Genomic DNA, 25579 nt, shown 5'->3' with positions numbered 1-25579 from the left:
ACTGGATAATCAACTTGAACTGTAACATATAAAGGATACGACTTTAATAGTATATTATGCAACGAGTATTTAATGATGGGCATTATGAAGCGAGTAAGAGGGAAACGAAACGAGTCACCTAGCGGCGAGTTTCGTATAGAGTACGAGCTTCATAATGATAATTAAATGCAAGTTGTACACCTACACGATTTTTTCTATGATCATTCACAACAAAAAATATATTCAAATTTATTAATTTTGTAGCGCAAATAAATTAAGTAGTTTTTCAGTTTGTTTACATATCCAGAACTATCAAATCGTATGTATTTGACTCGCCATTTGTCACTGCGCGTGTGCCACCTTCATCGCGAACGACTTCATATGAATTCATTTACTTATATAAAATCAACTTCAACTCAAGAGTCTCTATTTAGACCAGAGCGGATCTGTTTTGAGGTGGAAGTGAGAGGTGCATTCGGATTTTTGCACATAAAGTTAGGTGACAACTTCAATAATTATAATTAACTTATGCTCCTTCTCAAATATGCCCGGAACATTAATAAAAAAATTTAAATATTTAAAAATTTCGAAAAATATCGATTTTTTCTACTTTCATTGCTTATAACTTTAAAACGATTCATTTTTGAACAAAGTCGCAAGGAAAGAAAATAAAGATAATTGAATTTTGTATAATATACGACTGGTTAAAAATGTCTTAAATTATTACCCTTTCTGCAAAATAGCAATAAGTGGAAAATAAGGGGACAAAAAAGACTGTTTTTATTCAATGTTTTTCAACCACTTTGGTTGCACTTAGAACCTTCATAATTCGCTTAGAAAATTCTTACAACATACTTAAACCGTCCACCAAATTTCATTAAAATCGACCCAATAGATTTTGCATAACAATTTTGCAATCTAAATTTTTTTTTAAAAATTTCAAATCTTTTAAAAACTTTCTGAACAAAAGTAGACTATTTAGAAGTTTGCTAATTTTTTTACATATAAAGAGGTTCTCTACTTAGAATCACTTAGAATACACTTATCTACTTAGAATACACTTTACAGAATTAAAATCGGATTATTTAAGCGGCCTCAGCACTGTTTTAAAATTATAAACAATGTTTTGGCTTATAAACAAATACAGTGAGGACGTTTGAGTTGGAATAAATTCATTTTCTTGAGAATGGGCGACTCCAGAGATAAATCCCGAAACAGATCGATTTTTATTTTTAAATTATAATTTTTTGGCATAATATCATACTAGTGACGTCATCCATCTGGGTGTGATGACGTAATCTAAATATTGTAATTAATTTAATTAAAAAAAATGTTTAATTCAAACCCTGTATAAATAATTATGTTATTAAGAAGACTAAGTTTTCACTCTAATGGCATATAAAACAACATAATAATGCTATTCTACATCCCACCAGAATGAAAACAATGGGAACCTTCTCTGGTTACACCTCCGAGGCTTCTACAATTTGCAAGCCATACGGATACTGAGACTAAGGAAGATGAGGGAATTCTACAATTTACAATTCACGTCCCATCTGCTTAGCGCGGTAAAGTTCCAACGAGAATGGTTCCCTTCATACTCCACACAGAGTAAATGTAAATCAAAAATGAATAACCATTTTCAATTTCGTTGCAAAACGAAAACACAGCCGAACCATATTCTAGTCCAATCAGAGAGTGCTGCAAGCACCCCTACCGGTTTCGAAACTTATTAGTCTCTCATCAGGATGCACATATGCTACTCTCTCTGATCCAACCAAAACAAACCCCAGCGTGCAGTCCCGGATTGCAACGACCGAAATGGCATAGATGCCCTAGCGGCAACTGCTAGCAAAAAGACTAAATTTTCACTCTAATGGCATATAAAACAACATAATGCTATTCTACATCCCACCAGAATGAAAACAATGGGAACCTTCTCTGGTTACACCTCCGAGGCTTCTACAATTTGCAAGCCATACGGATACTGAGACTAAGGAAGATGAGGGAATTCTACAATTTACAATTCACGCCCCATCTGCTCAGCGCGGTAAAGTTCCAACGAGAATGGTTGCAAATTGTAGAAGCCTCGGAGGTGTAACCAGAGAAGGTTCCCATTGTTTTCATTCTGGTGGGATGTAGAATAGCATTATGTTGTTTTATATGTCATTAGAGTGAAAACTTATGTCTTTTTGCTAGCAGTTGCCGCTAGGGTATCTATGCCATTTCGTTCGTTGCAATCCGGGACTGCACGCTGGGGTTTGTTTTGGTTGGATCAGGGAGAGCAGCATATGTGCCTCCTGATGAGAGACTAATAAGTTTCGAAACCGGTAGGGGTGCTTGCAGCACTCTCTGATTGGACTAGAATATGGTTCGGCTGTGTTTTCGTTTTGCAACGAAATTGAAAATGGTTATTCATTTTTGATTTACATTTACTCTGTGTGGAGTATGAAGGGAACCATTCTCGTTGGAACTTTACCGCGCTGAGCAGATGGGACGTGAATTGTAAATTGTAGAATTCCCTCATCTTCCTTAGTCTCAGTATCCGTATGGCTTGCAAATTGTAGAAGCCTCGGAGGTGTAACCAGAGAAGGTTCCCATTGTTTTTATTCTGGTGGGATGTAGAATAGCATTATGTTGTTTTATATGCCATTAGAGTGAAAACTTAGTCTTTTTGCTAGCAGTTGTCGCTAGGGCATCTATGCCATTTCATTCGTTGCAATCCGGGACTGCACGCTAGGGTTTGTTTTGGTTGGATCAGCGAGAGCAGCATATGTGCCTCCTGATGAGAGACTAATAAGTTTCGAAACCGATAGGGGTGCTTGCAGCACTCTCTGATTGGACTAGAATATGGTTCGGCTGTGTTTTCGTTTTGCAACGAAATTGAAAATGGCTATTCATTTTTTTTTAAATTATGTTATTGTTTATATTACTGAATACAAAATTGAATAGCGTTTTGATTGAGCTATCACACGGCACCTATTCTCATTAAAAAAAATCATCGATTACGTCATCACGCCCAGATGGATGACGTCACTAGTATGATATATATACCAAAAATTTAGAATTTAAAAATAAAAATCGACCTGTTTCGGGATTTATCTCCAGAGACGCCTATTCTCGACACAATGAATTTATGCCAACTCAAACGTCCTCACTGTATTTGTTTAGAAGCCAAAAAATTGTTTATAACTTTAAAACAGTGCTGAGGCCGCTTAAATAATCCGATTTTAATTCTGTAAAGTGTACTAGATAGGTAGATAACCTCTTTATATGTAAAAAAATTAGCAAACTTCTAAATGGTCTACTTTTTCTTCAGAAAGTTTTTAAAAAATTTGAACTTTTTTAAAAAAATTAGGTTGCAAAATTATTCTGCAAAATCTATCAGGTCGATTTTAATGAAATTTGGTTAACGATTGAAGTATGTTATAAGAATTTTCTAAGCGAATTACGAAAGTTATAAGTGCAACTAAGGTGGTTTAAAAACTTTGAATAAAAACAGGATTATTTTGCCCCATTATTTTGTACTTATTGCTATTTTGCAGAAAGGGTAATAATTTAAGACATTTTTAACCAGTCGTTTATCATACAAAATTCAATTATCTTTATTTTATTTCCCTAAAACTTTGTTCCAAAATGAATCGTTTTAAAGTAATAAGCAAAGAAAGTAGAAAAGAATCGATGTTTTTCGAAATTTTTAAATATTTTAATTTTTTTATTAATGTTCCGGGCATATTTGAGAAGAAGCATAAGTCAATTATTATTGTGAAGTTGTCACCTAACTTTATCTGCAAAAATCTGAATTTCACCTCGCACATCCAAAAATTCACGTTTTTTCACAGATCCGCCCTGACCTAATTAGAGAATAAGGGTAGCTGGTGTTTGGTCAGTATTAAAAACACCATAGGCGTAACCAGGATGATCCTAGGGGGGGGGTTACAACTACCTGAAAGGGGGGGTTACAACTACTGGAAGGTCTCTGAAGGGTATGGTGTTAAGCGTATAGAGCTCAAAGTACATCCCAATGGGGGGGTTATTGGTGTTTGGTCAGTATTAAAAACACCATAGGCGTAACCAGGATGATCCTAGGGGGGGGGGTTACAACTACCTGAAAGGGGGGGTTACAACTACTGGAAGGTCTCTGAAGGGTATGGTGTTAAGCGTATAGAGCTCAAAGTACATCCCAATGGGGGGGTTATAACCCCCAAACCCCCCCTGGTTACGCCTATGAAAAACACATATTATTCCATTTTACCAATTACATTGTAAATTATGGGGAAAAAGCACATCTTACTATCCCGATAGAAGTATTTGGTCTAATATTTAACTTCCCTCATCAATTTAGTTTAATATCTAGTGACAGATTGAACAAGCCCTCTTGAAGATTATTTCAAAATTTTTATAATGGAGTCTTTCTATTGCACTCTATATTTATTGTCCCATTAGTACTAAGTCACTTACAAGACGCAAACCACACGAAATATAGAAGAATTCCATAGAAATTCACTGATTCCAAAATTGCCTCATGACAGCAAAATTATTTAGAAACCACTCTGGATATCTTGGAAATGATCTATAATCATCAAAATATGCTTAAAAAATAATGTTTCTACGGCCGTGCTAAAAGAGCCACTTTCACGCACGCATTTCGTTTTCTAAAGTTGCACTTTCCCGCACGGCGTGTGTGAAAGTAAATTTTCCCGCATGGCGTGCGGGAAAGTAAAATACCTTGTAATATGGCATTATAATATGTTATAATACATACAATAAACTAATATTTAGATATTATTTACTAATTTATTTCAAATTTATCTTATTGTGTTCATGTTTTAATGAAATTAGCGCGAAAATTCGATAAAATAAAATTATTTTGACATAACATTTAAAAGTCAAATCGATAGACAATTACAATGGTTTTGAATCGTCGTCATGGAAACCAATATCGTCGTCGTGGTAACCCATTCTATTGAAAGTTTGGTTTTGACAACCTTGTCAAAGAATTAATTTGTGAATTTTCACTTCTAAATAAAAATTGATATAACTCTATTTATTGTGGCTTTTTTCCAAATGTACGGCCCTAGAAAAATATTGTTCCTAACTCATGCGGAAAGTGTCTTCCCCGCACTCGACTGCTTGCCCGAACTCCGCTATTGCGTCGTTCGGGTCAACGGCAGTCTCGTGCGTGAAAGTATCACTTTCCGCACTAGTTAGGAAAATAACTATACCAGTACTGGGTTTACGGTTATGGTTATGATCCCAAAACAAAACGTCTTCAAAGTAGAAGCTTCCATGAGGAAGCTTACTTCCAACATATCCATGTTGATATATTTTTGATTACTAAGGCTATAAATACGCCTTACGACATCAGATAATAAAAAAAATATGTTCAAGTTCTAAAGATCGCATGGGCCTCGATTTTTGACCCTTCGCTTCGTTATCGAACGTATTCGCTTCGTATACTAAACAGATAGCCTCGCTTCGATTTTGACCCTAGACCCTAAAACTAAAAATTTGACCCTAAAATCGAGGCCCTAACAAATTGAGATAAAAACTCAATGCAACAGTTTTGACGATAAATAATAATTGGAAATATTTTAACTGTAGATTCTTGGGCTCAAAATATTAAGATTTAACCCAAATCAATTAAATAAAATGTTGATCCTTACTGAGTTACAGTTACATTTAAAAATTTAAAAACTATTTGTACCCAGTACTTTAAAACCATTTGACATATCCTTGTCATTTTTGGCAGCAAGTGTACGTACTGTACACCATGCTAAATTATGTTAAACAACAAACGTTTCTGGCTACTACCAAAGGCGTATGACGGGGAAAAGTGAATGGTTGACCCTTCCCAAATACTACGCCACTGGCGGAATTGCTATTTTAGTGCAGTTTTTGGATTCTCCAATACTTTCTATGCAAATAATATACTCTTCATTCGTAACGATAAAGTCATTAGTTTTCGAGATATTTGAAGTTAAAAATGAAAAGGCACAAATATTTTGTTGATTAACCCCTTCATGTCCCTTCATTTTTAATAGTCCTTGGACCCACATATAAAATTATTATTTATGACCACACCGCCGAAACTTTTTGTACTTGTTATTTGGGTGGAGTCGGACAAATTTGCAGCTTGGCGCATTATGGTAGTCTGGCGTTTGTCTATCAAGCTGTCACAAAGTTGTCAATTTTATGCAAGAAAAAAATGTATAACCACATTGGTCATTTTATTTTAATCAATGGTTGTTATCATTTAAACAGCGAAAACAATTTTGTCGGTCAAAAATATTGGACCATATTGTGTCAAAAATATTGACACGTCGGACACGCTAAATATGTAAAATTTATGAAAATAATAAATTTATTACCACATAACTAATTGTAACAGAATTTACCACAAAACATTTTTACAATAATGTGGTAACCTTGTCGGACAATTTTCACGGGCTTATGCGCAGTCGGATGCGCCGAAGATGTCAATTTCCTAGAATTTTTTTGTTTACAACCATTTTTCCGACAAAAATAGGAGGTTATAAGTAATTATATTCTTAATAAAAAAATCTAAGTGTCCGACAAAAATATTGGGGCAAATCGACAGTCGGACAAAAAATTTAATTTTTATTAGTAAACTTTAAACTATGCTGAGTTCGTGCATCCCTTATCTTCACAACCATTTTTCCGTCCAAAGTAGTATGTTACAAGTAAATATATTCTTAAACAAAAAATGTAATTGTCTGACAAAAATGTTGGAGCAAACTAACAGAAAACTTAATTCTTTTAGTTTATCGACGCCCTTAGAGGACGACATTGTCAAAAAAAAATTTAAAACAGTTTTTCTCGGTTACTTTTGAATCGATTTAGCTGAAAATTGGTACCCACACTAAGTACAACATTTAAAAGGGCGTGACGTAGAGTTGTACCCAAAATTTTCCAAAAAAAATTTCCGACAAGAGGGAACATTTTGGAAAAATTTTGATCTGAAAATTTGTGTACATACTCCTTGAACAATGACAAACATCGCTCTGTAGTTTCTTTTCTCGAATTTAAAAAAAGTTCCGACAAGAGGGAAAATTTCTGAAAATTTTTTGAAAATTTTGGACCCATTATTTTTGTCCGACAAGTGATCCAATATTAGGTCTGGATCCCGCGTATGAAAAAAAGTTGATTAATAGCAAGCTGAAAATTTGTTAATAGCTTAAGGGTGTCTAGTCGGACAAACTTTGATATATGGGAACACTGAAACAGGGGAAGTTTTAATTGTGGAACAGGTTAAAAATTTGGAACGGTCAGACCACGAAAACGTCACATGTATTTTGTCCGACAGAACTTCCAATTGATTTATTACCCTTTCATTAAACTCTCATGCAAAAATCAGACTGCTATTTATCACCTGTCATAATTCCTGTCATTTGACATGTTCTACGTGTTCCACTCATTATAATGCTCATTTGGTGATAAATAGCAGTCTGATTTTTGCATGAGAGTTTAATGAAAGGGTATCAAATCAATTGGAAGTTCTGTCGGACAAAATACATGTGATGTTTTCGTGGTCTGACCATTCCAAATTTTTAACTTGTTCCACAATTAAAACTTCCCCTGTTCCCATATATCAAAGTGTGTCCGACTAGACACCCTTAAGCTATTAACGAATTTTCAGCTTGCTATTAATCTACTTTTTTTTCATACGCGGGATCCAGACCTATATGCATTACACATGTAAAAAAACAGTACAAAATAAAAATGACATCTGTGGTACTAAATAAAAAAATTCCAGGAAATTGACATCTTCGGCGCATCCGACTGCGCATAAGCTCCGTGAAAATTGTCCGACAAGGTTACCACATTATTGTAAAAATGTTTTCCACCCACCTCTACCGAAAGTATACTTTTCCGGACCTGATTGTAGGGAGCAAAGTTGTACTTTTCCTCCCTAGGGAGGAAAATATTTTTCCTCCCTAGGGAGGAAAAGTAAAAGTGACGTCATAGTATTTCATTCATGAAATATAACTTATTGACGCCCTGTGCAATATCTTTTTTTATTACTTAAGTATCTATACATTTTAACGTTTATTTATAAAACACCCAGTAGTTTGCAGAATGGTAAAAAACAGTAAATTGTTATTTTGATTTAACAATGTTTACATTAATAATTTTACTTATATTTGACAGTTGACAGTTATATTGTACCTACTTGTTAGTTTTAGTTTTAATAAATTTTGTTGGTTAGTTACATAAATAAATTAAGTAAAAATGAAAAAATGACTTGTTATTTGAGGAAGGTGGAAAAACCATATGTATAACATGGGAGTAAAGTGCCTTTTCCTCCCTTGAATGATTACTGCCCTCCGCTACGCGTCGGGCAGTAAACTTCATTCTCGGGAGGAAAAGTAGCACTTTCCTCCCTTGTTATACAAATAGCTATTTATGGTAGATTCTGTTAAAATTAGCCATGTGGTAATAAATTTATTATTTTCATAAATTTGACATATTTAGCGTGTCCGATGCGTCATATGGCCCAATATTTTTGTCCGATAAAATTGTTTTCGCTGTTTATATGATAAAAACCATTGATTAAAATAAAATGACCAATGTGGTTATAAATTTTTTTCTTGAATAACATTGACAACTTCGTGAGAGCTTGACAGACAAACGCCCCACTACCATAATGCGCCAAGCTCCAAATTTGTCCGACTCCACCCAAATAACAAGTACAAAAAGTTTCGACGGTGTGGTCATAAATAATAATTTTATATGTGGGCCCAAGGACTATAACTTCAAATATATCTAAAACTAATGATTTTATAGTTATTTTATTATTTTATCGTAACGAATGAAAAGTATATTATTTGCATAGAAAGTATTGGAGAATCTAAAAATTATGCTACAATAGCAGTTCCGTCAGTGGCGTAGAATTTGGGAAGGGTCAACCATTCACTATCAGGTGTCGTACGCCTTTGGTAGTAGTCAGAAACGATTATTTAACATAATTTAGTAGGGTGTACAGTACCTACACTTTTTGCCAAGTATGACACGGATATTTCAAGTGGTTTTAAAGTATTATTTTTTTTAAATAATTTATTCTTTATTTAAACTTTAAGAGCTATTTATACTCGGTACTTTGAAACTATTTGACATATCCGTGTCATACTGGGCAGAAAGTGTAGGTACTGTACCTGTACACCCTACTAAATTATGTTAAATAATCGTTTCTTAAATTAAATAAGGCGTAATAATAAGGCCCGGTTTTTCAGTGAGCGGTTAAAATTTTGGTTAGCTAACCTAGTTTAAATTTTAACCAATATTTTAACCCTCATAGCGTTTTTCAGTGCTTTAAATCAAGTTAAGAAAATCTCGGTTAGCTAACCACTTTTTTTCTTCTGTTGGCAGCAGTAACTGTACGTGCGCATGTGCAATTCGAGAAATAATGATCAATAAATAAAAGACAATTTCATAACCAAATTTAAAAAAAAAATGATTAATGCAATGCAATATCAAGTTCGGAATCTTTGTTTAGTTCATAACGTCTACCTCGGTTTCATAACAGAAGAGAATTAGAATTACTGGGACGATTTAGACTTTTTTTCCGATTTTGTTTGTCAAAAACCACGGTCTTATTACTATTTGAACAGCTTGACCAGAAAATAAGAAGTCAGACTCTTTGGTAAATAATTAAGTATTTTGCTGTGTAGACAAATATAAAATATTCTTTTTAAAATATTACTAGTAATCATGCATAAAATCCTGTTACAGTAAGTGTAAACATAGGTACCTGTTACAGTTATATTTAAATATATTTCCTTGTAATTCCTTCCTATATAATAACGATAATAATTTATAATTTCAATAATAATAATTTTCTTATAATAATAAGGAGGTATTAGAATACTTCCCGCGATGAAAGAAAATAACATAACCCAACTAATCCCTTCTGCCAGGCAGGTACTCAAAAAAATAAACATGAAACATGATGCATTCACTGCACCAATGCGCAAGCGTAACCGCAAAATTCGGAGTTAAACCATCTAACGAGGATCGGTTAAAATCGTGGTTAACTTAAACGAGTTTAAGCTCTAACCTAGTACTGAAAAACTGATTAAACATGAATATTTCGGTGACCAAAAAATAAATAGGATTAACCCAGCACTGAAAACCGGCCCTAAGGCGTTAAATAATCTTAAATAAGGCGTGCGACACTGGATAGAGAATGACCCTTACCAAATTCTACGCCACTGACGAAACTGCTATTGTAGCATAATTTTTAGATTCTCCAATTCTTTCTAAGTAAATAACATACTATTCATTCGTAACGACGAATTTTTACACGAAGAAGCATAATACATTTATCAAAATATCTGTGCTGTTTCATTTTTAACTTCAGATATCTCGAAAACTAATGACTTCATCGTTACGACTGAAGAGTATATTATTTACATACAAGGTATTGGAGAATCGAAAAATTGCACTAAAATAGTAATTCCGCCAGTGGCGTAGAATTTGGGAAGGGTCAACCAATGACTTTCCCTGTCGTATGCCTCTGGTAGTAGCCAGAAACATTCGTTTAACATAGTTTAGTAGGGTGTACAGTACCTACACTTTCTGCCCAGTATGACACGGATATGTCTAACAGTTTTAAAGTACTGGGTACAAAAAATAGTTTTTAAATTTTTATATAAAACACCCTGTAGAATAATTTGTTTAACATAGTTTAGTAAGGTGTACATTACCTACACTTGCTGCCAAGTATAACAAGGATATGTCTAATGGTTTTAAAGTACTGGGTACAAAAAATAATTTTTAAATTCCTAAATAAAATACCCTGTAACTCAGTAAGGAGTCACATTTTATTTAAGTGATTTGGGTTACATCTTAATATTTTGAGCCCAAGAATCTACAGTTAAAATATTTCCAATTATTAATGAAAGACCCTGTGTACGTTTACACCACTCCGGCAGTTTCTTTGTATTCCCAACATAACAACCTATGATTTTTTCATAGTTCAAAGACTGAATACATCCCTTCGATGTAATAGAGTATCGTTTCGATGAAATAGAGCTAAATCACATGAATGCGACGACGGCACTGAAGATCATAACAAAAACTGAATTTCAAAACAGCTTCATGTGGTTAAAACAATGATGAAAGCGTATTGGAAAGAGAAATAACAGGAATTAAACAAAGAAAAGAGGGAACAAATAATCATCTATGTTAAAATAGTGAAACCATACTATGTTTTAGTGTAAAATACTGTGAACGAGTGCTAATTCGTTGGTTAAACAATTAAATGTGCATGACATCTTTGAAGCGCGTAGACTAAAACTGCAACTGCCGTCTGACTTGACCAAATAAACCTAATGAAGTGTATTCAGACTCATAAAATTTTAATTTTATATTTATAAACAGGCTATTCACTGGAGTAACTCTCTATTTTTGTGTATTTCTTAACAAAACAATTGCTTAATGCCCAATGGGCAGATTGCTGTACTCAACGGAATTAATAAAAAAAAAGTTAAATAACAAACGTTTTTACCTGATTACACTCCTGAAATCCTCCAATTCCTTCATGATCTTGTGGAGCAGATCCACCTAAAACAAGTACTGGCCAACAATTTATTTGTGCATTGGCCAAACCGCCAAATGTATGTAACAGTCCTGGACCTGACACTACCAATACAGCTCCAGGGTTGCCAGTTAAGTAACCTATAGCTTGAGCTGCATAACAAGCAGCTTGTTCATTGCGCATACCAATGTAGTGAATATCGGCCATTTGTAATGCCATGCTAAGTTCAATGACTGGGTAACCAATGATTCCAAAAACATATTCAATGCCCTAAAAAATAAAATGTATAATACATATTTATAAAAATGTATTGTTCTATGTTTATTTATTGCCAAAGCAAGAAGTATAGTCTGTATACTCTCCATAAACTACAAAAGTAATTTTAAATTTTAGAATTTAAGATTATGTATATTTATATATTTTTTTTAAATACATGATAATATTCTTTGCTAATATATTCTTCGCCAATAGTTTCACTTACAGCCGATCCGTAGGCCATCAGAAAGAAATGAATGCAGATGACTGAGGATGAAAACATGCCGTTCTGGTCTTATTGGCACCCAATTTGGCCTTTAGTCTGAATTGATTTCTAAGGGAATACCATAACGACTGAAAAGTTACTTTTCAGTATATCTCCAATCATAGAAGCATACTTATTTGGGTTGCACATGTCTCAGTACATTTTTTAAAACAAGGCATTGCTGCCAGGGTATATTTATTTCCAGAATCCGTTTCTTGAAACGGTTCTGCAATATCAATGGCTATCCCATTCATAGGAATACCAACATTGTACGGTTTCTTGGGCGCCCATTGTAGTGTTACTTTATCAACTGGGCCATTGCCCGTTACCCATCATTCACATTTTCGGCATAATACTCAGTTCATCCAATAAAAACGTTCTTACACATTTTTTAACGTCTTCGTAATATCAAAGTGTCCACCTAATTATCCATATCATCTTTTAGTACTCGACACTTCCATGACTCCCATTAGTGTCTCAAATGTAGCAGAAGCATTAATTAGATCAGATAACATAACCGTAAATTGCCAAAGACCTGAAATTAAGTACCAAGTTTTAAAGTTGTAGAGGAATCAACAGAATCCAGAGATGGTATCCAATGTGTCATCTGTTCTGGGCAAGTGATAACTATCTTTTTTGTTAAGGGGGGGTATGGTTTGAAATCAACATATGAAGCACACTTTTGTGAATTTTTTTCGAAGCTATGGTAGAATTGGTTTGTTTTTAAATTAAATAAACATATTAAGTACACTTCAAAGAATATTTAAAAAAAAATCAATCCAAAATATTGAAAAATCAGCCATTGGTGACAAATTTTGACAGGCAGCTCAAAAAAATGGATTTTGCGGTGGACATCAGAGCTAGTCACTGGATCATAGGAAACAAAAAATTCAAAAAGATTTAATTAGCTTATGAGTTTCACCAGGTAACAACGTCGAGTTTTTTTATTTTTAATGATTTTTGAATTTTTGGTATCACTCAAAAATCAAAAATACGAAATTTTTGGAAAATTTTGTGAAAATCAACAGATTTATTATTGTCGAACAAAAAAATAAGCACAAAACCAAAAATATCTCGACGGTGTTACCTCACGAAATGTCTAAAGAAAATCTATGCAAAATTTCAGGTAGATCGGTTAAGTAGTTTTTCAGTTAAAATGTCCACAGCATTTGAAAAAGCAGTTTCGAGAAAAATGCGTTTAATGTTTTGACAACTGCATCTTCATCTTCTCATTTGTCTGCCAAATCGTAAAGTTATGCACATTGGAATAGGTTTTTTGAATCGTGGAGTAATCTACAAAAGAGAAGGCGAACAGTTGTTTAACGTTTCTCACTACGATCAAGCGTGCTGGCGCGAAGCCGCGGCAAAGCGAGTCGAAGGTAGGGATATTCAACACGCTGCATCTCTGGCAATTTTACTCCGATCAATCTGAAATTTTCAGAGAGTATTCTTGAAGGTATGAACTTTTATTTGAAATAATAAAAAAATTAAATATTTCAAACCATACCCCCCACCCCCTTAATGAAATTTGATAGCAGTTTCCTTCAAGTTTATGATTCTGATAAGAATTCGTCTCAACTGTTGTTTGATCAGATGAGCATCTCGAATATTGGTTTTATGGGTTACTATGCTTAATTTGCCATTAACATTTTCATCCTGGGCAAAAACATCTTGAAATTCTACCAGCATGGTTATTACCTTTGGTGTTTGTTGGTTGTCAAGATCTTGGCAAGTATTCATGACCATATCTACAAGCTCCTATGGATACTTTGACTTCGAAGGTTTGTCAGCAATAATCACAAAACAAATTGACACTAATTTCTCTTCATGAGTCTAAGAGGAATGCCTTACAACTTTTGTTGATAAAAATTATTTATCATTCAAGTCCAAACTTGATGGCCGCGTGAAATTTAGCTAGCGATTTCTGGGTAAGCTAACCACACTATATTTTTTTATTATAATAACCCCATTAACAGTTGAAATTACAATAGAAGTTGGGATTTAAAACCTAAATAATTACCTATAGTATAGTATAAAATCAATAACAAAAATCCACGAGGAAAATAAACTTCCTGTAGCTGGCTGTATACCATAAATCACAAAAATACTAGGTTTTTGTAAAAGGTATATTTTAAAATACCCTAAATAAGGGTCACATGAAGACAAAACGTTTTCGGATTAAGAAATTCATCATCAGTGTTTCTAAAAGCCAAAAAATAGCATGCCTTAGCCACCAAAAGGTGTTGGGTAAAAACCCTTTAAATGTCAACAGTTATGTTATGTTACATATTTATATAATAGTTAAATGACATTCCAGATTTGCCTGGATATCACCCAGGGCAACACAGGACTCTTCCCACGTGGTTGGAATTTTTTGGAGAATTAAAACCTCACATATTGGATTTCAATGGCCAACTAGTTGGCCATTGTGAGGTTTTAATTCTCCAAAAAATTCCAACCACGTGGGAAGAGTCCTGTGTTGCCCTGGGTAATATCCAGGCAAATCTGGAACATCATTTAACTATTATATAAATATGTAACATAACATAACTGTTCACATTTAAAGGATTTTTACCCAACACATTTTGGTGGCTCAGGCATGGTATTTTTTTGGGTTTTAGAAACACTGATGATGGATTTCTTAATCCGAAAACGTTTTGTCTTAATGTGACCCTTATTTAGGGTATTTTCAATAGTATTTTTTTCAAAATCTACTATTTTTTTTAATAACAAAAAGTTACAACATTCAAAAAGTTCACTACATACTAAAATCAGACAAAATATAACAAAAATCAACAGTACCAATATACATAATATCACAAAGCAGAGATCTTTTTAACCGAGATAAAATTATATTGAATATATCACAATTGAAATGATTTAATAGCCCCATGTATCTATCCAATGGGTTGTGAGTACCATAGGCTGTTCTGTGGAAAGGAATGTTGAAAATATTGTGGTAACGTAGAGCTTGTTTTGGAACATTAAAGTTAATCTGATTTAAGAGGTTTGGACAATCAATAAAGCCATTTATGATCTTATATATAAATATAGCAACTGACATATCACGACGGTTCTTGAGTGAGGATAAAGGTAATTGTTGTTCGATAAGGGAATAATCATGATTTCTAATAGTACTGTGAACATGGTATGCACAATATCTGAAAAATTTATGCTAGACTTTTTCTAACGATCAATATTATTCTGAAAGTATGGTGACCAAATAACTGAGCAGTATTCTAAAATAGTTCTAACTAAGCAACAGTACACTAATCTTGTTGAATTAATGGAGAAATACTTGCAATTCCTAGTAACAAAACCAAGAAGTTTAGATGCCTTTATTGAGATAGTGTTTATACAGGGTGTTTCATTAATAATTGTCCATATACTAACTGGAGAAACCTTAGCACAAAATACGAAGATTTAACATAAAACACTTAAATAAAATGTGACTCCTTACTGAGTTACAGGGTGTTTTATCTAAAAATTTAAAAACTATTTTTGCTCCGCATTTTAAAACTGTTCGACGTATCCTTTTCATACTTGGCAGGAAGTATACGTACTATACAGACTACTAAATTATGTTAAACAAACGTTTCGGTCTATTACCAGAGGCGTACGACGGGGGAAAGTGAATGGTTGAACCTTTTAAAATTATACGCCACTGGCGGAATTGCTATTTTAGTTCAATTTTTGGATTCTCCAATACTTTCTATGAAAATAATATACTCTTCATTCGTAACGATAAAGTCATTAGTTTTCGAGATCTTTGAAGTTAAAAATGAAACGACACGGTTATTTTGATTAATGTATTGTGTCGCTACATATTTAATTTCAAATATCTCGAAAACTAATCATTTTATCGTTACCAATGAAGAGTATATTATTTACATAAAAAGTATTGAAAAATAAAAAAATTACACTAAAATAGATATTTCGTCAGTGGCGTAGAATTTGGGAAGGGTCAACCAGACACTATCCCCTGTCGTACACCTCTGGTAGTAGCTACAAACGTTTATTTACCTTAATTTAGTAGGGTGTACAGTGCCTACACTTTCTGCCAAGTATGATAAGGATACGTCAAATCGTTTTAAAGTACTGGGCACAAATAATTTTTAAATTTTAATCATATGAATCATATCATAAATTAATCAAAATAACTGTGCCGGGTCATATTTAACTTCAAATAACTCGAAAACTAATGACTTTATCGTTACCAATGAGGAGTATATTATTTACGTAGAAAGTATTGGAGAATCTAAAAATGGCACTAAAATAGTAATTTCTCCAGTGGCGTAGAATTTAAGAGGGGTCAACCATTCACTATCCCCTGTCGTACGCCTCTGGTAGTAGCTAGAAACGTTTGTTTATCATAATTTAGTAGGGTGTATAGTATTCACACTTTATGCCAAGTATGAAAAGGATTCGTCGAATAGTTTTAAAATGCTAAGCAAAAATAGGATTTAAATTTTTAGATAAAACACCCTGTAACTCAGTAAGGAACCACATTTTATTCAAGTGTTTTAGGTTAAATCTTCGTATTTTGTGCTAAGGTTTCTCCAGTTACTATATGGACAATTATTAATGAAACACCCTGTATAGTTAAAGAAAGTAAGCTTCTCATTGTAAATAACACCCAAATCCCGAATAGAAGAAACATAATTCAATTGCATATTGTTAATAGTATAGCTTGTTTCGATTCTATTGACTTTACGAGAAAAACTTATGAAACAAATAACTCTCCAAAATTTCAAATCATCTGTCAACATTAGACATTTGCTACTTAGGAAACGATGTCGTTAACAAAGATATTAAAAAGAAGTGGAGAAGTGTGGCCACCTTGAGGAACTCCAGATGTTACTGAAATACTGTCAGACAGATGACAACCTATCTTGACTCTTTGACTTCTATCATATGTAGTGTTTTTAATCCATTCAACAAACCTGTCTTGAAAGCCTACATTAAGGTGATACAGTAGCGATCAACAGGTAGCCAAAACGCGTTCCAAGATTGCGGCTGTAATTTTGAATATTTTTTCGAGATATTTGGCACACGTATTCGTAATATAATAAAGAATGGCGGTACAGAGCCCAATTTGAAAAATATATTGATCTGTGGAAATTACTCTGTAATTAAATACAATATTAAAAAAACGAGCCTGTACCGCCATTAAGAAGAACAAAAAAATACACTTTCTTCAAATAAACTTATTTATCCGATGCCTAGATTTTGTGTAATTTTGGAACTACTAAAATTTTTTATTTCATTAGTAGTTCCAAAATGACACAAAATTTAGGCATCGGAAAAAAAGTTTATTTGAAGAAAGTGTATTTTTTTGTTCTTCTTAATGGCGGTACAGGCTCGTTTTTTTAATATTGTATTTAATTACAGAGTAATTTCCACATATTAATATATTTTTCAAATTGGGCTCTGTACCGCCATTCTTTATTATATTACGAATACGTGTGCCAAATATCTCGAAAAAATATTCAAAATTACAGCCGTAATCTTGGAACGAGTTTTGGCTACCTGTTGATCGCTACTGTTTCCTCTTAATTAATTTACCCAAAACTATTTGATGATCAATACGATCAAATGCCTTGGAAAAATCCGTGTATGGCATCTACCTGTTTACGGTCTTCCATTTGAGATAATATATCAGATTGATAGCAAACCAAGTTTGTTGCAGTGGATCTTTTGCTATAAAAACCATGTTGAGATTGAGATATTAAGCCTTTACAGAACCAAGAAAGTTACTTTGCTATACGACAGTCGAAGACAGGCGCGGATCTAGAAACTCATTATAGGGGGGGGGGGGCTAGACTTACCTCAAATACAAATATTATATTTTCCAGATTTAGTCATACGACTCACACTTACTCTAAGGATAAAATACACTATATAATCCCAGATACCTACGGTATCAAAAGGATTGATAGACAATTCACGAATATTAATCTCACTGGTCGTTCTTTACCATAAATATTAACCTTTCTACCATCAATGGGTAGGTACGCATGGATTATCTAGTAGTATAATACAAATTTTAAAAATTTTTATATCTTTATTGTATCGCAAATTTGAAACGTGACTTTTCATGAGATAAGTTTTATACCCAGTGTAATGTATTTTCATTTTAAACTATCATTTTTGTTATTCTTTTAATTGAGAAAAATATTTCCGTTGTTTATGGTTCCACCTGTTCCCAAACAAATGCGCCTGCAGATTATTTTTCAGAGAAGAGTGTTTTATTAGATTTTATGGCTTCTTTCAATTCTTTGGAAGCGGTTGTCGTGTAATTTAGTGTTGTACTGATGGCTTAAAGTTTAGAGTTAACAGAAAAAAATAATAAATAATAAAAAAATACTTATAGACTAAATACAATAGGGGGGTCCATGGACCCGTTGACTCCCCCCCCCCTGTATCCGCGCCTGGTCGAAGAGCTTAGGCTACGGCTCCACGGGCTGGAAATTGACGCTAGCAGTAGCCGCAAAACGAACTTAAGGTTCCACGGAACGGAATAGGAATAGCCGAACTGAACCGACTACGCACAAGTCCTGTAGTCGGTACAGTTCGGCTATTCCTATTCCGTTCTGCGGAACCTTAAGTTCGTTTTGCGGCTACTGCTAGCGTCAATTTCCAGCCCGTGGAGCCGTAGCCTTAGGGATTGCAGATTGGATACAAATGCTACGATAATTTTCAATGTTGTCTTCCTGACCATTTTTAAATGTAGGAACAATATAACTTGCTTTGCATGAAGAAGGAAACATAGAGGTTTCCAGAAATCTGTTAAACAACATAGCACACGGAATTACAAGGGTACACACCCAATTTTTAATAAATAATTAGGCACTCAATCTGGGCCATCAGTAAGCTTATTGGGCAGTTCACATATTATATATGCCATTAAAAATATCAGTCATGGTAATCTTTGAAGGACAAATATTTGTACTAAAGTTGCTATTTAATGGATGGATAGGTAAGTAAAGGTTGTTGCTATTAGGTGAATACACAGTTTGGAAGAAGTTCATAAATAATTTAGCTATTTCTTGACCATTTGTTGCTGATTGGGCTTGGTAAAATGATAAGTTAAGTAAGCTGTGACTAGATCGCTTATCATTTATGTACTGTCAAAATGATTTGGGATCATTTTTTAGGGCATTATCTATCCCTTTGATATAGTTGCTGAAACAAATTTCAGACAGTTGTTTACATTCAGCTCTTAGGTGGGAAAATCTAATATAGTCAGCATCAGAACGATTACTAACATAAATATAGTGAGCATGTTTTTCTCCGGAGTCAGTCTTCTAAGATCAGCAGAGAACCACTTGGGAAAAGTTGAAGTTCTATATTTCTTTAATGGCACAAAGTAAGCAATTCCTATAGAAAGGACTTCATAAAATAATTTTGTAGCGAGGTCAATATCATCAACTATACATATCTGCCAGTCTATGGAAGCAAGGAAGTTGTTAAGTGCTATGTAATCACCATTCCGAAAATCATAAACCATATGAGCAACATCTGCTTCAAATTTTGCAGTTGAGCTTTGTATACTTGCAAATAGGGAACTTGCACATTTTTTTATTACAGAATAATGTTGAGTTTTGTTTAAAAATGAGATTTCCAAAATTTCACGCTTTAAAAACTCGTAATAACTTAGAAATACAAATTTAAAGTCTTCTGCGGTATAAACTAGTATAAACTACCCGTGACGTCACATAGTTTTATTATATAGTTATGATTATGGTTATATTTAAGTATATGCTTCTTCTCCTTCTTTAGTTTATTGGCCTCCACCTACTTGGGTATTTGGCCAGCTCATCGGCGCGGAATAAGGAAAAAATATTTATATTCTAATGACATTTATCGTATGTCATTGTAATAATATACAGAGTGCGCCAAACCTCTGGTTTTCTTTGATTACGGCTAAACTATGGGATATACAAAAAATGTTTTTAACAAAACTAATGGATATCAAAACCGTCTATAATTTAAAATTATTTTTGATTATACAGGGTGAGTCAGAACGACGGTATGAACCAAAGTTGTATTTTTTTTAAATAGAACACCCTATATATTAAATCATTTTTGAATATAGTTTTTAAAAATATGAAAAATTTGTCCAAGATCTTATAGGCCTAAAGTTAATAATTTTCGAAATATTTACATTTTTATTGACTACTACTACTACTATCATTGTTTGATTTGCGTGTATAGATATAATGCTATGTGGAAATGCGATCAATGATTGTCCCCGTTTAGGATTTAGTCCTCTTCAGGGTTTGTAGTGAATGTATAGTGTTGGCAGCAAAAGCAAACAGTCCGAAAACACACTGGGGCAAGCGCCGTGTCCTGGTGTTTTTGGATCCTGGGTTATGCCGGACGGTGGTGTCCAAAAGGCTAAGAAGACAACAGAGAAGAAAGTTTGATGGATTGTTGTTGGTTCCATAGACATTTACGTGTACTGTCCGTGCTTTGCTCTCGACCAGTCTCCCTAGAAACCATTGTACAACGACAGGCGAACCTGCGTCCCTCGTCGGCGGTCAGGAGGTGGCTTTGAGCGCAGCGTGGACAGTGTGCGTTCGAGTGGAGAAAATAGTTGCGGCTATTTTCTTGGGACGAACAGGTATAATTGTGCAATGAAGTTGGGAAACCGCAAAAAACCAACTTCTCCCTGTTCGGGGTAGGGAAGAGGAAATGTTAGAGGTGGGTACGGTAGGCTAACGGGGTAGCCTCGATGATGTTTTCGTACTCCACCGGGAGTTCGTCAATGCATGTTTGCATTAGAGCGGACGGTAAATGAATCTTTTTGCGTTTGGGCTTTCGGTGGAGTACGTGGCCGGAAGATGAACAGGAACATTTGAGAGATTCTTGTGTGTCGGAGGGGGGGGGGCGTTGATTACTTTGATTGTGAAGTTCCTGTTCAGAGAGTTTATTCTCTCGGTGATTTTGGGGATGTTCGAGATGTTATGGATTTCGTTTGAGGGATATCGCCAGTGCTCATAGTTACATCTACGCAAGATTCTACGTTCAGCGCGCAACAACCACTCTTGTTTTGCTCTAGCGCAAAGAGAGTAGAGGCAAGATTTGTACTCCATGACGGGTCGAATAAAGGTCTTGTAAGTGTGAATGAGAGTCTTCTTGTGTGTCTTGCCAATTCGTCCAGAGAGAGAGTTGAGAAGTCTGGCCCTATTCCTTACCCTATCTAAAGTTGCCTTTAGATCTGCGTTCCAGTTAAGAGTCCTGGTGAACAGAACTCCTAAATAGTTCGCAGTCGGGCTAATAACAAGCCTTTCTCCCAACAATCTCAGAGGATATTGGTCGTCTTCATTAATTATGATTCTATGTGACACAGAAGGGGCGCGAAACACAATTGTTGTTGTTTTGTTCGCGTTCAGCGTGACTCTCCACTTACAACACCATTCGCCGACACCGTCCAACAGAGCCTGGGCTCTTCTGAAGAGGAGTCTTGGGTTGTATCGAGAGGTTGTTGTGAGCAGAGCCGTGTCGTCTGCATAGAGAAACAGCCGAGTACCTGGGATATTTTGGTTAGTGACATCGCTGTTGTAGATGATGTACAACAGCGGTGCTAGGACTGAACCCTGGGGAACTCCAGCTTGTGGAGTGAAGGGGGTGGACTTTTGATCACTTATTTTCACTCTGACAGTTCGGTTGTGGAGGTATGAGTGTACAATTTTGGTAAATTGCAATGGTAGCCCGATGTCCAGAAGTTTCCGAACAAGTCCGTCGTGCCAGACCTGATCGAAAGCCTTCTGCACATCCAGGAATGTGGCTATTGCGAATGAACCATTGTTGATGGTTTGGGTAACTTTAGTGGTGAAATCAGTTATTGCATGTTTGGTAGATTTACCTGACTGGAATCCATATTGAAATTTTGGTATGATATTATGGTTTTCGAGAAAGTCATTGAGCCTCTCTTTTAGGATTAGCTCAAGAACTTTTATTGAGAAAAATGGTAATATTTATAGGGCTGTGGATTATGTTTCCAAGGTAATAAAAATTTAAGTGGTAGGTCAAAGTTTTTATAATATAGTGTCATTTTTAAATAATTTAATATCTTTTACTTATAGCCATAAAATATACAGTGTGATCACTATTTGCAAATTCAAAATTTTCTCATTTTTTTTAATGGAACACCCTATATATTAGTATTGCATTTTGTGGTAAATAGTACAACCTTTCTTTTGGTACAAGGTTATATGTACATAGCAAGTTTGGTTTTGCAAATATTTAAAAAAAGAACTATACATTTTACGTTTCGCGGATATTTTATATCCGCGATAATTTTAATTAAATTTTTTTGCAAAAAAAATATAATCTGATTTTAGAAACACACTAAAATATCAAAGATGAAAATAAAAACGTAATTAAAGATTAAAATAAACCTTATGCAAGTGCAACTTAATTGAATTTAATAACTTTACAATTATGTTACAAATTATTTTTTACCATACTAATAAGTAATTAATATGGATAAATTAATTATTAAACAACCAATTTTAAAATCTACCCTAGAAATTTTTCTACCCTAGTAACTATATTGTACCCAATTTTGTTAATTAAACTAGCTGACCCGGTGAACTTCGTTGTACCTTAGATAGTGTGTCATAATTTGATAATCTGTCATAATTTTGATTCTAGATCAGTTGCTTGAACGCAATTGCTAAAAATCAATTACTCAAAATCAACTGCTCGAAAATGAATTGCTAGACATGAAAATTGATCGAAATGCAATTTGCTGGAATAAAAAAGAAAATTATATGTCCAAATATTTTTTCACAATAATGCAAAATTTGTAGGTATGGTGAATGAAATTCGATAGTTATAAGGCATTCCAGAAGCCATTACAGATAAAATGTTTTAACAACTCATTAATCATTCAGAATTAGTCGAAGGTTATTAAAAGTTAAAATAATTAAGACGATAACTGGACGATAACGATTTAATGAGTAAAATTTAAATTTTTTTCTACTTTAATGACAAAAAAGCAAACTCATTAGCAGAGCCCAATTAAAAATTATTTTGCACATCATATTTGAAACAGTATTTGGTTGAAAAATCTCATTTTTGCTGGCAAAAAATATATTAATTTGTCTGGACTTAATTACAGTTCTGTTTATCTTAAAAGGGTTATGTTACTATCAACATTCACACAGTGTTGCCAAACTGGATTTTGTTATTTTGAGTGTAATTTTCCCAGCGATCTCCGAGGGTACAATACATAAGAAAGATACATAATATGACAAATTATATAATATTCCACGTATACAGTACGTAAATCGTTCAGCTGGACATAGGGAACATACAATATATACACTCACCGGAAAACGGGCACCCCAAAAATGGGTCATTTTTAATGTCTTGTATTTCCTAAACCTGATGTCCGATTTAAGTAATTTTTTTAATATGTTATAGCCTTATTCTTTATCAATATCGCTGTAATAATATTGTTGCTAGACAGGTACATTGTCATTTTATACAGGGTGTACGAATCAAACTGTGTTTTTTTCTCAAACTTTGGAACACCCTGTGGAATGTTCTAGCTTTTATAAAATACTAAAATTAAAACCCAACTATAGCCACAGATTTTCTTAACATTCTGTTTTTTTATTCATTCGCGCTTATGTTGGATAATAAAAAAGTTAGGCACTTTAACAACTACCCCTGTTTTTCGTCAATACAGGGTGTTTTTCAATAAGTACGGCAAGCTTTAAGGGGTAATTCTGCATGATAAAATAATGACAGTTTGCTTTATAAACTTATGCCCGCAAATACTTCGTTTCTGAGATAGGGGGTGTTGAAATTGTTCTTACAAACTGACGATTTATTTATTGCTCTAAAACGGTTTGTGATATGCAAATGAAATTTGGTAGATTTTAAGAGCTAGTTATTGCGCATTTTTTGGCATACAATTGAGAATTTTATATTCACCATTGGCGTGCATACGGGATATATCTAAAATATTTATACCCGTATGCGCGCCAATGGTGAATATAAAATTCTTAATTGTATGCCAAAAAATGCGCAATAACTACCTCTTAAAATCCACCAAATTTCATTTGCATATCACAAACCGTTTTAGAGAAATAAATAAATCGTCAGTTTGTAAGAACAATTTCAACACCCCCTATCTCGGAAACGAAGCATTTGCGGGCATACGTTTATAAAGCAAACTGTCATTATTTTATCATGCAGAATTACCCCTTAAAGTTTGCCGTACTTATTTAAAAACACCCTGTATTAACGAAAAACAGGGGTAGTTGTTAAAGTGCTTAACTTTTTTATTATCCAACATAAGCGAATGAATCAAAAAACAGAATGTTAAGAAAACCTGAGGCTATAGTTTGGTTATAAGTTCAGTATTTTATAAAAGCTAGAACATTCCACAGGGTGTTCCAAAGTTTGAGAAAAAAACACAGTTTGATTCGTACACCCTGTATACAATGACAATGTACCTGTCTAGCAACAATATTATTACAGCGATATTGATAAAGAATAAGGCTATAACATATTAAAAAAATTACTTAAATCGGACATCAGGTTTAGGAAATACAAGACATTAAAAATGACCCATTTTTTGGGGTGCCCGTTTTCTCTGCCGGTGAGTGTAGATTTAGATACATAAATACATACATTGTATTATATTGAGATAATTGAGGCAACTGAGCTTTCTCGATGACAATATGGTTGTTAGCATTAAGGGGCATTAACCTCAAAACTAACAAATCATTTCGACTGACACAAATAAACGTCAAAATATGAGAATGTGGTAGCTAAATATTTTTGGCCTAAGAGACTGGAAAAACTGTTTAGTTTTTAAAGTAAAATAAATTTTATTATTTTAATTCATACCTTAACCTTTAACTACACGCGCTGGCGTATTTTTGTACGCCACATATAAGAATTCTACTACAAATGTATTTAAAAATTTAATTTTTGTCTTTGTTTATTTATCTAACCTATCACTGGAATGTGCTTTACACTGGATTTAGTTTCGTTATAATCGGCGTTCGAGGAAGATCGTAATTTACAGTTTATTATTTTTGTTGTTTCCGGTGGTGGATAACATACGCCACAATTATAGTAATACAATTAGTAATATAAGTACATATTTCAAATGTTTTTTAGTCATTATGGCACAAAATATTTATAAACAATACTTTTTCTCAAGTAACAAATATCATTTCAAAAAAAATTTTATTAGCAATTTTATTTATCATGGAATCAGACTCCAGTTATATATCCCAATTTGCTTACTGAGAAGGAACTCCAAGTATTCGCTGACGCCGAGTAAGGTTTATAACAAACAAATAAGTGTAATTTTTCAAAAAAAAAACAAATCCGCTGTTTTTAAGTGTATTTTCTTGTGGCGTATAAAGTACGCCACGCGTGTAGTTATGTTATATTTTGATGCGCGGGTAGTTAAAGGTTAAAATTCTAAATATTAATTAATTATGACAATAACAAAAAATATTATCAATCATTTAATTCATACAATA

The 25579-nt window shown here is 33.8% G+C and overlaps 1 protein-coding gene across 1 annotated transcript in view; it reads right to left on the bottom strand.

Moving 5' to 3' along the window:
* The window catches only part of LOC126888127 (2-hydroxyacyl-CoA lyase 1), a 784683-nt gene that overhangs the window by 565837 nt on the left and 193267 nt on the right, over positions 1–25579 (bottom strand). Inside the window, exon 2 of the mRNA XM_050656138.1 lies at positions 11510–11809. Within this exon, the coding sequence (XP_050512095.1) occupies positions 11510–11809 (300 nt within the window). The remainder of the gene's footprint in view (positions 1–11509; positions 11810–25579) is intronic.

The sequence above is a fragment of the Diabrotica virgifera genome, chromosome 7, assembly GCF_917563875.1.
Source record: "Diabrotica virgifera virgifera chromosome 7, PGI_DIABVI_V3a".
Lineage (NCBI taxonomy): Eukaryota > Metazoa > Arthropoda > Insecta > Coleoptera > Chrysomelidae > Diabrotica > Diabrotica virgifera.
Note: the sequence above shows the minus strand (reverse complement) of the source record. Positions and strands in the feature narration are given on the sequence as shown.